At 39.9% G+C, this 14,593-nt stretch overlaps 1 protein-coding gene across 1 annotated transcript; it reads right to left on the reverse strand.

Annotated features, from left to right (window-relative positions):
- Positions 1–448: 448 nt before the first annotated feature.
- Positions 449–5,540, reverse strand: sox19b (SRY-box transcription factor 19b). Its single transcript, XM_041984881.1, has 2 exons — positions 4,617–5,540; positions 449–1,636 (listed from the first exon to the last, which is right to left on the reverse strand). The coding sequence occupies exons 1-2, from the start codon at positions 5,270–5,272 to the stop codon at positions 1,375–1,377; spliced, it is 918 nt and encodes a 305-aa protein (XP_041840815.1). The 5' UTR covers positions 5,273–5,540; the 3' UTR covers positions 449–1,374.
- Positions 5,541–14,593: the final 9,053 nt, after the last annotated feature.

Raw genomic sequence — 14,593 nt, forward strand, 5'->3', positions numbered from 1 at the left:
AGAAGGACTTTTTTGTCCTCTAATGACCTGAAAGAGTAGAAAATCTGTTCCCAGCCAATTTATGAAAACTATGTAAATTTTTACTAGAAAAGCATTTTCTTACAAACATTCGATATGGAGTAAAACAACCAAAATGGCCAGAAACTGAGGGACAATATACTAGAAAGGATTTAAAAGAGGAAAAAAAGGGGTTAAAACCAACCAGTTCATCTCGATGAGGTAAAACCTGTTCACAAGATCTAATTTACAGATTTGATCATGTTCCTCTTCAACCTCATGGACTGAGACTCAGATTCAAAAGAACTCAGATCAGCCCAGTTAATTCTTAAAACTTGAATATTTTTTTGGAAACAACTTTAACGTTTTTCAGTAACTCCAACATACTTTTTACAGTGTAAATGACTGAATATCTTGTAGAAAATGTATTTTGTAAAAAATGACTAGTGAATAAGGTTTGAACTTTATTAACATGAGTTCCATCAGAGGTTTTTAATGAAAAAGAGACTCTCAGAGTCTGAACATAGACAGTATTTACAGAAACCTTCCTGTAACTCCACATTTACAACATCTTCTCCAAAATCCTTCAGGCCAGAAACCTGCTGTTAATGTAAACATTCAGAAGTGGTTTCACACACGTTGGACCTGGTTCCGGTACCAGCTCGTGGTCCACATTCAGGTTCAGTTTCATGTGGCTGGAAGGAAAAAAAATCTGCCGTCAGGAAGCCAAAAAACAACAACAAAAAAAAAAACAAGTTAGAACAGAACTTTTAAAAACTGGATCTAAGTTCATAGAAACAAGAAGATTAACAGCGATCTGTCAGAAAGAAAAAAACAAGACCACATCGAATCTAAAAACTAATCATGGACAAGGAAACCGGCAGATCTGATCCAGAATCCAGCCCTGCTTCTGGTCCGAGCTGGACCTCAGCAGCAGGTCTTCATCTCAAATTAAACAAGTCTGTTTCCATGGAACAAAGTCCAGAAGGACCAGAGAGCAGAACTTCAGCTGGGTGAGTCTGATCACCAGCTGAGGTGGGCGGAGCTTCAGGCTGTGGCAAGATGGGGGAGGGACGATGATGGTCCACAGGTCCACCAACATTGATGAGATCATCAGCTGAAAGTCTGCCAAGACCATGTGAGACCAGAACAAACCCTGATCTGGATCAGCTGACTTTGGTCCCTCAGAGGTCAAACTGAGGCCAGTGTGAGGTCCTTGGAGGAACCAGTCCAACCAGCATGAAGAAGTGGACAGAGAGTTTATCTTGTGGAATGAGTGGGTAGATGCTGGCGAGATGGAAACATCACCTGATCTCTGACAGGACTTCACATCTTCTGACTCTCCAGCCTGAAGACCGGCCCGGTTCTGCTGCAGGTCTAGATGTGAGTCAGTGGGACGGTCCCGGTGAGGTAGTGCTGCTGAACGCTGCTGTAGCCCCTCTGGTTGGACCCGGGGTCTGAGGCATCTCCTCCCGGTCCAGGGATGTACATGCTGATCATGTCTCTGAGGTCCCCCTGCAGGGGGCCCCGGTGATGGTTTGGCGTCCCAGCTGAGGGCGAGTGGGTCACCGGTTCTGGTTTCACCATGGACATGGTGACTGGGCTGGGCTGCTGAGGACTGCTGCTGTAGGACATGGGACTGTGGACAGAGGGAGGATGGATAGTTAAAAGAACATCAAACTTAAAACCAGAGCAGAGAAAGTTCTGACTGGTCCATACTGGGCCACTCAGATTCTGACTGGTAGATCAAGTTTTTTTTAACATGGAAACAAAAGTAAACATGTCTTCTGAATTTTATAACATCATTATCTGAATTCACCTTAAAACTCCAAAGAGTCTGTTTTTGTTGTTGTTTCATTTTTCTTTTTTTTGTAGGAGCTGAACCCTTTCAATCCCAGTTAATCCGACATTCTCAGGACAGCCTCAGCTGCCAGATTATCAGACTAAAATTATGTAAAATAAATGTATCAACAGCGTAAACGGTCAATCAAAACAAAACAGAATTACCAACAGAACTTTGTAGTACTAACACAGATCAACCGTGACCAAGTCTTTTCTCATCTGCACATCTTTCTTTCAAGTTTTAGCTTGCAGGAGAAAAAAATATTACCATTGAAACAAACACACACAAGAAACTATTTACAGATTTACACTATTTGTTCCAGCTGGTTTTTGCTATTTACAGTTATTTATGCTACTATTTACCTTCTATCCTCACAAAAACAACTCCAACACTTGGCTTTTGGCGCATCAAAAATGTCTTGTCTTTATTCCAGCAATAAAGGTGCATTATTTTTCTTCCTTTCAGACACACATAGAACTTTCTGCTTATTTGTTGATCTTTGGCTGCTCCTGATTGGACATTGCCATCAATTTAAGCTCTCCGATTGGTGGAAAGTTTCACAGGAAGTGGTCCCATCATAATTTCAGAGTAAAAATAGAGGTCTCCTAGCAACAAAGTAGTGACAGTGATGATTTTTAAGATAAAATGTGATAAATAATGGCAATATCGTGGATCACTTATTGTGGATTTACATCTCTGAATAAACACTACATTTTGTGGCTGGATTGTAAACCTCATGGACATGATATAAATGCCTGGAAAACTTCCATAGATCACCTAAAGGGTAGCCATCCATCACAATTTACATACTGCCATTTATAAGAAAATAGTGATATATAAGAGTTAGAACTCGGAGGATCTAGCATTCTCCTGGTGACAAGAAAAGTTTGTGTCAATAAATCTGTTATTCCTCAAACTTTCTTCTCTTAACTGGAATTAAACCAGTTCCACCAGTCTGATTTAGTTTTTTGTCCATCCTTTTAACTTTATTAGTTGAATCATCAACGACAAACGGTGGGAAATCTGCTTGGATCTGATGTTTTGAGTTCCTTCAGCCTTTGGAACAACTCCTGCCTACTTGTTATGCATGCGGCATTCCCCGGAATGTTGATCAGGTCGACTGGATGGCAGGCGGAGCTGCTCTGTGTGAGGCCACCCACAAACCCAATCCCCTCCTGACCCCCCCATTCGTCCAAAGCTTTGTCCCAACCAGAAGACTTCCCACCTCCTGTAAACTGCACAGATGGCTGCTCTGATAAATATTCCAGTGGAACATTTCTGATCACTCAGACTCAGGAGGAACTTTTCCTAAACAAGTGAATCCGTTCAGTCCTGAGCCAGTACCAGATTCCTCCAATCTGGAGCAAGAGCCATCAGAACCAAACGTGGAAAAGTAGAAATGATATGAATCCTGTTTCTATGACGTTAGAACCAAAACTGATCTGATTCTTGATGAATGCATTTTGATGACTTGTTGCCCATAGGCATATCCAGGAAATGTTTAACGGGGTGGCCGACCAATAAATATCTCAAACTACGATGTCCAGCAGGATTAACGTTGACTGATAAATCCAGGATTCCCTTCTGTCCGGAGTTTTAAAGGTTTAGTTGTCACCCATTTCTCTGGAACGATAGTGTGTAACTCGGTGGGGTAAATTGTGATGGATCGCTTACCTTTAGGTGATCTACTGAAGTCTTCCAGGCATTTATATCTCATCCAAGAGGTTTACAATCCAGCCACAAAATCTAGTGTTTATTCAGAGACTATATGGTAAATTCAAAATGAGTGATCTATGATAACATTATTTATCATATATATTATATCTCATCATAAAAAAAAAATCACTATCACTACTATGTTGCTAAGAGACATTTAAGAGACCTTTAGACCCGGAAATTATTATGAAGCCACTTCCTGTCAAAGTTTCCACCAATCAGATGACTTAAATTGACGATAATGTCCAATCAGGAGCAGCCAAAGATCAACAAGTGAGCAGAAAGTTTTATGTCTGAACAGAACACAAATAATGGTTCTCTATGGCTAGAATAAAGCCAAGAAGATGTTTTTGATGCAGGATGGCGCAGAATACCAGCTATGTTGGCTTTTTGAGGATAGAAGGTAAATAGTAACACAAATAACCCCAAAAAAGTAAAGCACAAAAAAAGTAAAAAGTGTGAATATGTAAATAGTTTCTGTTGTGTTTGTTTCAATGCTAATATTTTTTTCTCCTCAAGCTAATACTAGAAAGAATGATGTGCAGATGAGAAAAGGCTTGGTCACTGTTGGTCTGTGTGCTATTACTACAAAGTTTTGTTAGTAATAAATTCTGCTTTCTTCTTCTGGTCGGCCTTAATGCTGCTATATCTATTCATACAGTCATTTTACATTATTTTAGCCTCATAATCTGGCAACTAAGGCTGTCCTGAAAATATGTTCGGATGTTGACTGGGCCTAAAAGATTTCAGCTAACTACATGCACTTTTATATTTAAAAACAAAATAAAACATGGTTTGGAGTTTTACTGGTTAAACCACGCTGAACTATCACGTGATTTTCCTTCAAGGAGCAAAAGTATCGGTGTAACTGTCGATTATATATATATATATATATATATATATATATAGATAGATAGATATATCAAAGTAATTGTGTATTATCGAAAGGGAAAACTGGTATCCCTGATATAAACTGGATTCCTGTTCACACACCTGGATTTGTGTGTGACAGAATGAGTGGGGTGAGCTCTCGTGCGGCACACCTGATGAGTCGGCTCACCTGTATGAGTTGGCTCCGGTCATGTATGTCTGCGCCGCCGTCATCCCAGGAGGGTACTGGAGAGCGGACAAGTCGTACCGGTGCAGTTGCTGACCGTATCCCAGCGCCTCGCTCTGCATGCCGGTGTATCCGCCGGTGGGACCCCATCCGTAGCCCTCCATCCGGGGACTGCCGCCCTGACCCTGCGCCGCCGCCGCCAGCAGGTTCCCGGCAGACAGCGGGAACTTTCCCACCGGAGCGTCCTTCTTCAGCAGCGGCTTGGTCTTGCGGCGGGGCTTGTACTTGTAGTCCGGATACTCCTTCATGTGGACCGCCCGGAGCCTCTTGGCCTCGTCGATGAAGGGTCTCTTCTCGGCGTCGGTCAGAAGCTTCCACTCCGCTCCCAGCCGCTTGCTGATCTCTGAGTTGTGCATTTTGGGGTTTTCCTGGGCCATCTTCCGCCTCTGGCCCCGGGACCAGACCATGAACGCATTCATGGGCCTCTTCACTTTGTCCATGGGGTCGGTTCCGGGTACACATGCTGGTTTCGGGTGAGAGGGTCCGTTGCCTCCCAAACTCCCGCTCAGGTTCCCGGTGATTGGCGACATTCCCGGTGAAGTTTGGTGGGAATGCTGCTGACCAGCTGGCTTCAGCTCGTGCTCCATCAGGCTGTACATGTTGGACAGAAGAAGAGTTGAAGACAGACACCGTCCACCAGGAGACTTCTGGCTCGGTTTCCCGGCAGGTTCTACCGGCTGAGTCCAATTAATTAATTACGCCGTCACAGCCGGACACTGATGATCCACATCCGTCCAGGTCCTCTCAAAGTCTGGTGGTGAAAGACTGTAGAGCGCGAGCAGCACCTGCCAGATCCACATCACACACTCATTTGATCCCGCACTCACACACACTCCCCCTGTCCGGGTGCAGGACGACTCAGTCTAAATTTGAATCTGAATGGTTTCCAACGCTGCGCGAGACACTTGTTGATGACGGAGAAGTTGGGAGGGGGACATTCTTGATCGGGTCGGTCCCACAGGCGTGTTGGTCCGAAAGTTCAGAGAGTTAAAGTAGATTTATTTATTTATTTGTTTATTTATTTACTGCAAACAGCCTAAAAATTCATTAATGCAGCACAAACAAGCAAAATAAAACGTTCAAAGTAAATAAAATTAATAGTAAACATGAACTTCAAACACTTTAAAAAGCCAAATTATGAAAAACTTAAGAACTGGAAGTGCTGACTCTTGCCCAGCATGGCATTGCTTCTGTCTGGGGCCCCAACAGTAAGAACCTGATCCCTCAGGATAACTGAACACATCTGATGAGATGGAGTGGCCTGGACCATGGTCGTCAAACTACTGAAAGACAAAAGGGAGAAGGTCCAGAACAGGCCTCATAAACCACCAACAAAACCTTACCACCAGTTCTAAAACAGGAAGGAAGCAACAGGACATGATCCTGGATCAGGTAAACAGGAACTGCATTCTTGACCAAATTCAACAATCTGGATCAGCTTCAACGTTCTGTACCAAAAGCAACATTGTGGGACAAATTTCTGAAATTTCCCAGTCTGGGTTTAATAAAATACATCTGATTCTGATTTAAATGCAAACTTCTGGACCAAATGCAATGTTCCCTTTACAGATGAACAACAATTTAGGTGTCACATGTTAGAGGTCACTAATACATTTTTAGATGGCAGCAGTTCACACTTTCCTGCATTGTTTGATATATAATTATCATATAATTAATATGATGCTAAATGTACTGTATTTGTATATCACTTTTCTTTTTAAACCACCAGCAACATTTACCTATGTATCTGAATAGTGAGGGCAGCTGTAGCTCAGGAGAAAGAGCAGTGGTTTTCCAACTGTGTGTGGACACACAACTGTGTGTGAATGAGACAAGCAATGTAAAGCACTTTGAGTAGTGTCATGGACCAAGCAGTAAAGCAGTGAGGACACAGAAAGTAATTTCAAAACCTGGGTTTTTATTGACCCAAAAATCCAAAAGAATTCAACTAGATTTAACGATACTCAAAAATGTCATTTAAACTAAGTCAAACTTAACTGAGGGGAAAACTGATCTAACACAATGACACAATGAGGGTAACTTATAGTGGTTTGGCCAAACCAAATAACACACACAGGGGATAACAAAATGACTAAAAACAAAAAACAATAACTAGACCAAGACTCCAAACTAACTAAACCTGAACCCCTTTGCTGCTTTAACCTGCATTAGTGGATTTCAGGGTGAACTGTGTTCACAGACGGTGATTTCTGGAAGTCTTTCTCAGTCCATGCAGTGGTTTCCAGTAGAGAATCAGGTCTGCTTTTAATGTGGTGCTGCCTGTTGCAATATCAACATCCAGTTTGAAATTCAGTTCAATTCAATTCAATTCAGTTCAGTTCAATTCAGTTAAATTCAGTTCAATTCAGTTCAGTTCAATTCAATTCAGTTCAGTTCAATTCAGTTCAATTCAGGTCAGTTCAATTGAGTTCAGTTCAATTGAGTTCAATTCAGTTAAATTCAGTTCAGTTCAATTCAATTCAGTTCAGCTCAGTTCAATTCAATTCAGTTCAATTTAGTTCAATTCAATTCAGTTATATTCAGTTCAGTTCAATTCAGTTCAGTTCAGTTCAATTCAATTAAATTCAATTCAGTTAAATTCAATTCAGTTCAGTTCAATTCAGTTAAGTTCAGTTTAATTCAGTTCAATTCAATTCAATTTAATTCAATTCAATTCAATTCAATTCAGCCTTATTTGTATAGCGCCAATTCACAAGATCAACTCGGGGCTCTTCAAATAAATCAATTCAAGAGTCAAGCCAATTCACTGTGATAAAATCTTATTCATACAAGCCAGTTCATAATAAATACAATATTTGATGCAATACGAAATGCATCAAATCTTGACTTTGATTCAATCGCCCATCCTGACCAAACAGGTGAACAAGGTAAAAAAAGCTAATTCTTTGAATCTGTTGATGATATTTTACACTGTAGATGGTAAACTGTTTAAAGTCTTAACAATTTTACACTGAAGAACATTTTTCTGAAATTCTTCAACAATATTTACACCCAGTTTGTCTCAGATCGGTGAACCTCTGTTCATCTTTACATCTGAGACTCTGCCTCTCTGAAATGCTCTTTTCAGACCGGGTCAGTACCATGAGTGGGTCCTGTTGCCAATTAACCTGATTAATTGTCAAATGCTCCTCCAGTTGTTTTTTATTTGTACTGATTACTTTTCCAGCCCCTTGTTGTCCCTGTTCCAACATTTTACAGATTGGTTCAGATTAAAATGAGCGCATATTTTCCATGAAATGGTAAAATTTCTCCGTTTCATCATCTGATATGTTGTTCTAATGGGAATAAAATATGAATTGATGAGATTTCTGGATCATAGTAATTGGTTTTTTTTTACATGTTACTCAACTTTCTGAACAAACCACCACAGTGTTTTGTTGCAGGTGTAAATTAAACATGTTAAGTTATTTTGTGTGCCTGGATGTGGTTGATGCTCTGTTGACTTAAAGTGCAAACACCTTAATCACTTTACAAACCATGTCTTATGTGAATTCTTTCCTGCTCTCTAGTTACCCAAACTAAAGTATAAATGTTTAACTTGGGTTTAACTTAATGTAGATTTAATCAGCATGTCTGTATTCAGTTTAGAAACTTTGGTAATGAAACTTATCCACCATATCCACAAAACAAGGACAGGACTGAAATGGTGTGGAACATATGAAGATGAAAACATTTTGATGGAAAGAACGGGAACTCTGATCTGACAGAAATGAAGTAGGATTAAATAAGAAGTGAGGATGGCAGCAAAGTGGGGGTGTAAGTAGGCAGAAGGGTGAGAAAGAGCCAATGAAAACAAACCAACCAAACCACAAAATGAAGGAGAATGGGCTGGAGACTGTAGAGGGAGAACAAGGGAGGAGGAGGAGAGATGAAATGATGAAGGAATGGATGAGGGGTGGGTAAAAGGGTTTGGTGCAGGAGGGTGGTTTTAGTTGACAGGCCTCATTGAATAGACCTCTATTCTTCCCCCTGCTGCCTTCTCTTCTCATGCAAAGCAGGCCTGTTCAGTCTCTCAGCAATCCGTCACACAGAAAAAGACCATGGCAGGCCTTTTACGAGCCTCACACTCTCATAATCCATCCACCCGACTCTACCATCCAACTCCAACAAGGGCTGGCTAACAGGAATGTGTGTTGGACAGCTGGGGGATGGGTTTAGAAACTGAAGAAGGGCCACCTAGACTCAGAAAAACTAGAGAGATGAACCATGTTGAGGATGTTGTACTGAGATCCTGTAAGGGAATAACCTGCCTGGGACACTCCATACACCATACACCCCCACATCAATACATTCATTTTTATTTATTTATATATTTTTCATAAGAGAACAGTTTATGACCCAAAATCACATTAAAAATAAACCAGTCATTGAGCTGACTAATAATGATGTGGTTAGGAAATGTTCATTTTAATTAATTTAATTTAATTGTGTTTAACTTGGCAGGAATTCTACCTTAAACCTCTAAGGCCCAACCCATGAAAAAATGGTAAGAAAAGTCCATTTTCTTTTAATATGAGGTTTTTATTTGGCCCTTTGACAAAATGTAACAAAAAAAATCAATGTTTTTTTTGGGGGGTGGGGAAGGGGGTCTACCATTTATTACCATGTGATATTTTAAAAATATTATAATGTGGTTTTCTGCTTCTGGGTATCTATTAGGGGACAGAAGACAAGTATCAGATTGTGTTCAACAGGATTTTGAACAAAGTTTATACCATAAATTGAAGCAAAATATCTCAGAAAATGAATGTAACAAATCTGTCATGTTGGGCTTTTGTGGGTTAAGTCATTTACCCACCTAATCCTTCCTTCAGTCACTTCTAAAACACAGAAACACTTTTCAGTTCAATTATAAGATTATTACATAAAACTAAATGATTTGTCAGATGAATCAGCTGTATTGATCTCAGAAGTGAAGGTAGACGTTCACTAACTGACCAGAGCTGAGTCTGTAGGTGTTTACTGTCACTGCTAATCCCTTTCCATGAACCTAACCCTATGAAACAATATGTCACATCTCCATCCATCCATCCATCCATCCATCCATCCATCCATCCATCCATCCATCCATCCATCCATCCATCCATCCATCCATCCATCCATCCATCCATCCAATTCAATTCAGCTTTATTTATACTTTAACAGTTGCAGTCTAATTGAATCCAATTCATTATCAACCAGTTCTAATTAAATTAATAGACGTCAATAGTTGCCCTTTAACCTGCAATGATGAAGATGATTAATTAAATACGGTAACAGCACTGTTTGATATCTGCAGTAACATTTTAACCTTCTACCTTTTTTTTTTATCTCTGGCAGTTTACCACTTTGTACCATTTCAAGCTATATTGGACTTGAACTGTTTGAGTTTCTTCTTTTTTTAAGGAAAGATTGTTGTTTTCTAAATCTTTGACCAGTAGCATATTGTACACCTGAACCTCAGTGATATCATCACTAAGAGTGGCCACGGATACTGATTCCATAGTAGAGTAACTGCGAGCCACCTGCTCTGTAAGGATGACACCAAACCATCGACTCACTCATCTGCCTTAATAGGATATACAACAAGCACATCAGCATATCATTCAGAATAGTTGAATGTGGCTGAATCAAAGAGAGGCAAGATAAGGGGATTATATCACAACTGAATGAACTGAACTACCAGAAGGAAACATTGCAAATGTTCAGGACAGTGATACTTTGGAATTCCACAGGCTAGTGACAACCATGAGGAGGACAGCTAGGAAGTCAGCCACATCCCAGTCCTTACAGAGAGTAAGACAGGTCCTGAAGAGTCAGCTTAATGGGAAAAACAAAGTCCTAGTCATCAACTGGTGATGGTTAACCAACCAGACACTGTAGTCATTGGCAAACTATAGACGAAATCAGCAGTGATAGATGCAGAAACTCAAATGACAAACATCAAGAAGGAAAAATATCAAAAACGAAAAGAGGAAGATGAAAGGATGCAAGGCGTGAAAACTGGAAGTGTGGTTCCAACAAATGCCATGAACACCATCAGAGGTCTCTGTCTGAGAAAGTCCTAGAAAAAGTCCTAGGAATAATAGGTCTTAATCACCAAGCATTCTTACAAACCAATATGTTCACTTTTTACAAAGATCATGGCATTAATGAAAATCTTCTTATTTTGGATTTTGTTCTTAGCTAGGAACAAATCCTACGAACACCCAGGAGTACTCTTAGTGCTAATAATAAAGTCATCTTTTGTGTTGTTTTCTGCTGTTTTGTTCATTAATACAAAATAATGAAATGATGATTAGGTCAGATCTTTTGGGAATTTATGGAGTCATTGGTTATTTCTCAGATTGAATGCCAACCTCTTATAAGTTAAAAGGACCTTTACTTTGTAAAGGTTAACGCCCAAAAAATGCCCCTGAAAGGTCAAGACTTACAGACCATAGCAAATAGACAGACAAAAATAACAAACAAATGCCAAAAGAATGATTGAATACAAAAAATGATACTGAAAATGTGCACTGAAACCTGATTGTCCTCATTTTTAAAGTGATAATGACCACATGGTGAGATTAAGATCATATAAAAGCAGTTTTATTTACAGATGGGTAATTAATAACTCCTGAACGTAGACAGGAGCCAGCAGTGTGGTCCCATAAACACGATAAGACGCACATCCTTATTGTGTCATGGTTAAAGAGAGGAAAAGGTACACTGTAGGATGGATTTCCATTACATAGCCTGCTTTACTTTCTACAGTTTGTAAAGCAAATTACCACCTGCTGTGTCATCATTTTAAGATGCGGTGCGCCAATGGAGTGAGTGGTGCATCTAATGAAAAGAAACCTCCAGGTGAGTCGGTCAGTATCAACAAAGTGACCAAGACCTTGATTTCCTCATAAAACTAATCATTACAATAAAAAGACACAGTTGTGGTAAATTTAATTACTGCAGACCACATACAGCAGGGGATGAGGGGATGGATCAGGCGAGGTGCTTTGATGCGAAAGTGTGTAGTTTGTTGCACCGATGGTGTTAGGAAGACCAACAATAGAATTAAATTCTGTCTTGACAGCTACTTGTTCTTGAATGAATGATAGAAAATTCTTTTCCTTTTCTTCTCTAATGAAAACATTTTATGTTGGGACATGATCTGCAATATTTCTTTATTTGTTTGCAGCTAACTAAATGCTCTATAAATTCCCCCGAGTTATCGTAAAAATCTGACCTAATCATAACTGTAATTTCATTATGTCCTTTTCATGACCAAAACAGCTGAAAACAAAAGCTGACTTTATTGTTGGCATGTAAGAGGACTCCTGGGTGGTCGGAAGATTTGTTTGTGCCTAAGAGCAAATCCAAGATAAGAAGATTAGCATGAATGCCACGATCTTCGTAAAAACTGTAAGTAGGACTGAAGACAACATTTGTTCATAAGAATGCTTGGTGGATGAGGCCCAATCTTAGGATCATTCCTAGGAACTAGTATACAGTAGGAACATTCCTGGGAACAGTTCTTGGAACAGTTGGGTTACAGCACAGATCCCTGAAGCTCCCAGGGGCTGGATTTATCCAGTGTCTTTGAGTGCTATTCTAGTCCAAAGTTTAGTCCTACACTCAAACCTAAGAACAAAAGCCATTTATCAACTTTCTCCAGTCTAGAATCGCTCCTACTCTAAATATTTAAGAGACCTCCAGAGGTGTCCTAAGTGGTTAGAAGTTGTCTGTAGAGCAGGGCTATTCAACTTGGTCCCATAACCAGCAGGTTTTCAAAGTTTCTCTGCTCTAACTAACCTGACTCAAATTAATGAGTCGTTGCACAGAACTTCATTAGTTGCTGGATTCATTTGATTTGAGTCTGGTGTGTGAGAGCAGACACACATTGAAAACCTGCTGGATTGCAGCCCTTGTGGGACCAAGTTGAATAGCCCTTCTCTAGAGGATGGCACTGAGACGAGAGAGACGTGCATAGACGGTCTGGGTGAGGAAGGATATTTTTGGCTTTATTTGACAACAAGCAGCTGATCAAATGGTGTCGTTTGGATGGAGCAGGTATAATCTATGTTACAAATTTAATAAGGGAAATTATCCCACCAATAGCCACACACAGCAGAGCTTTCACACAGGAATTAAAAGTCAGCACAATGCTTCGATGTCTTGCTACAGGAAAAATGCAAATAGTTAGTTACCAGTTGGTTAGTTAGAAATGGAAATAGTTAGCTTCCCTGGAGTAGTTGGTGCAATCAGTGGCACAAATATTAAGGTTTATGTTAACCGGAAATCGTACCACAGTTTTTAATGCAGACTACTGCATCTTGGATGTTGTACCAAAGTGGCCTGGGTCCATGCATGATGCAAGGATCCTGAATGAAAATGGTCTGAGGCAACTGTTAGAGAGGCATGTTGTACCACCTGGGTGTCACCTTACTGGGGATAAGGAATATCCTTTACTCCATAGACTTCTCACCCCTTTTCAAATGCCACTTCCCAAATGAACTAGAACAGGTAAGCACCTAATTATAAAATGCTTAATTTTAAATAGAAAATGTCTGAAGTTTATAGGGCATGGTTAATATGAGGATCTATTCTTGTCACGGCACACAAAATACAATAAGTGTAGTGGAGAGAAGGATTGAGCACTCCCATTGTCTATTTAATGATTCGCTGAGATGTCTCTACAGGATATTTGGATATTCTCAGATGAATTCTGTTCAGTGATTGGTCTATTTAATGGACTTGGAAATTATGTCATCTAAAATTCTGTTTAAGGCACCTAGTACCGTCCTGACCCCTGCTCTGAGACTGACGCTTTGCTAAAAGTGTGAGGGAGATACTTGAAAAGAAACTTCTAAGTTCAGCTTTTAGCAAGGTTTTTTTTGACTCTCGCAAGTTAACTCTTAACAGTATTCTTAGGCGTAATTCTAAGAAGTTTGATAAATATGGCCCCTGATCTCTGGTCGAGGACCTGAGCTAGAAGGAGGAACAGTCTGCCCAGGGAGTTGTGTTTTTTCTTTTGTTTTTTTGTTGCCATTCCCCCCTTTGCTTTAAATCAGATTACGCTGCTAAGAGACTGCTTTTAGATTTTTGTATAAATTAATCTTTTAGCTGATACATGAGTTTCTTTGTTTTTATCTCAGAGCAGTTGTGGATAAAGGGCTATCATAGAATAACTCTGCTGAGACTAAATCAATTTATAGCTGACACTAAACAGATTTGTGAAGTTTGGTATAAAGAAGAAATCTATGATGAGTTTGACTCCAAACTAGTTGTGAATGAATCCAGAGAAAAGGTTAAGATAAAACCACAATAAATAAACTAAAATAACTTTTAATTCAATACTTTAACATCAATATCTACATAGTTATATTCATGAAGACCTGCTTCTTCTTTACAGCATCAGGAAATTCTATGTTCCTTGAAAGGAAATATCTGGATGGTTCTCTGCTGCCACCAGGAGGAATCTTACAGGAACAGTGGTAAAACTGGCTCATCCTACTCAACACTTCATTTTATAAACCAGTTGGAGAGCGTACACACCAACACTCTGCTTCATACACAGGAAAAGGGTCCAATAATAATTATTAAAACAATTAAAATGCATAGATTATTTTTATAAATGCTTCACAGCATCAGTGTCTTTAGTCCTGCAGCATCAAAGGCTTCAGGTCCAAATGTTTTCAGCTCCAGAGCTCAACACAGAACAGAAGGAAAATAATCTGGCAGTAAAGCCTTCACAGGTCCAGAGGTTTACTGCAAAAATCCTTTTACCCAGGTCCTGACTGTTGTGTGAAGCAGCAACAAACAGTTAAATTCAGAATTGCTCTGTTTGCATGACGTCCATGTCAGCTGGATGATGTTTGGTGGACAACCTGTTACCAGGGTGTAGGTAACAAGGCTGTGTTCAGACTGGGATTACTTTACAT

Source organism: Melanotaenia boesemani, chromosome 5 (assembly GCF_017639745.1).
Source record: "Melanotaenia boesemani isolate fMelBoe1 chromosome 5, fMelBoe1.pri, whole genome shotgun sequence".
Classification (NCBI taxonomy): domain Eukaryota; kingdom Metazoa; phylum Chordata; class Actinopteri; order Atheriniformes; family Melanotaeniidae; genus Melanotaenia; species Melanotaenia boesemani.

Bases quoted from the DNA above. Each gene is read 5' to 3' on its own strand.
- sox19b (XM_041984881.1), bottom strand. From the start codon at position 5,272: ATGTACAGCCTGATGGAGCACGAGCTGAAGCCAGCTGGTCAGCAGCAT. The intron at 1,637-4,616 runs GTGAGCCGACTC...CTCTGTCCACAG, and splicing joins ACCGGAGCCAACTCATACAG to TCCCATGTCCTACAGCAGCA.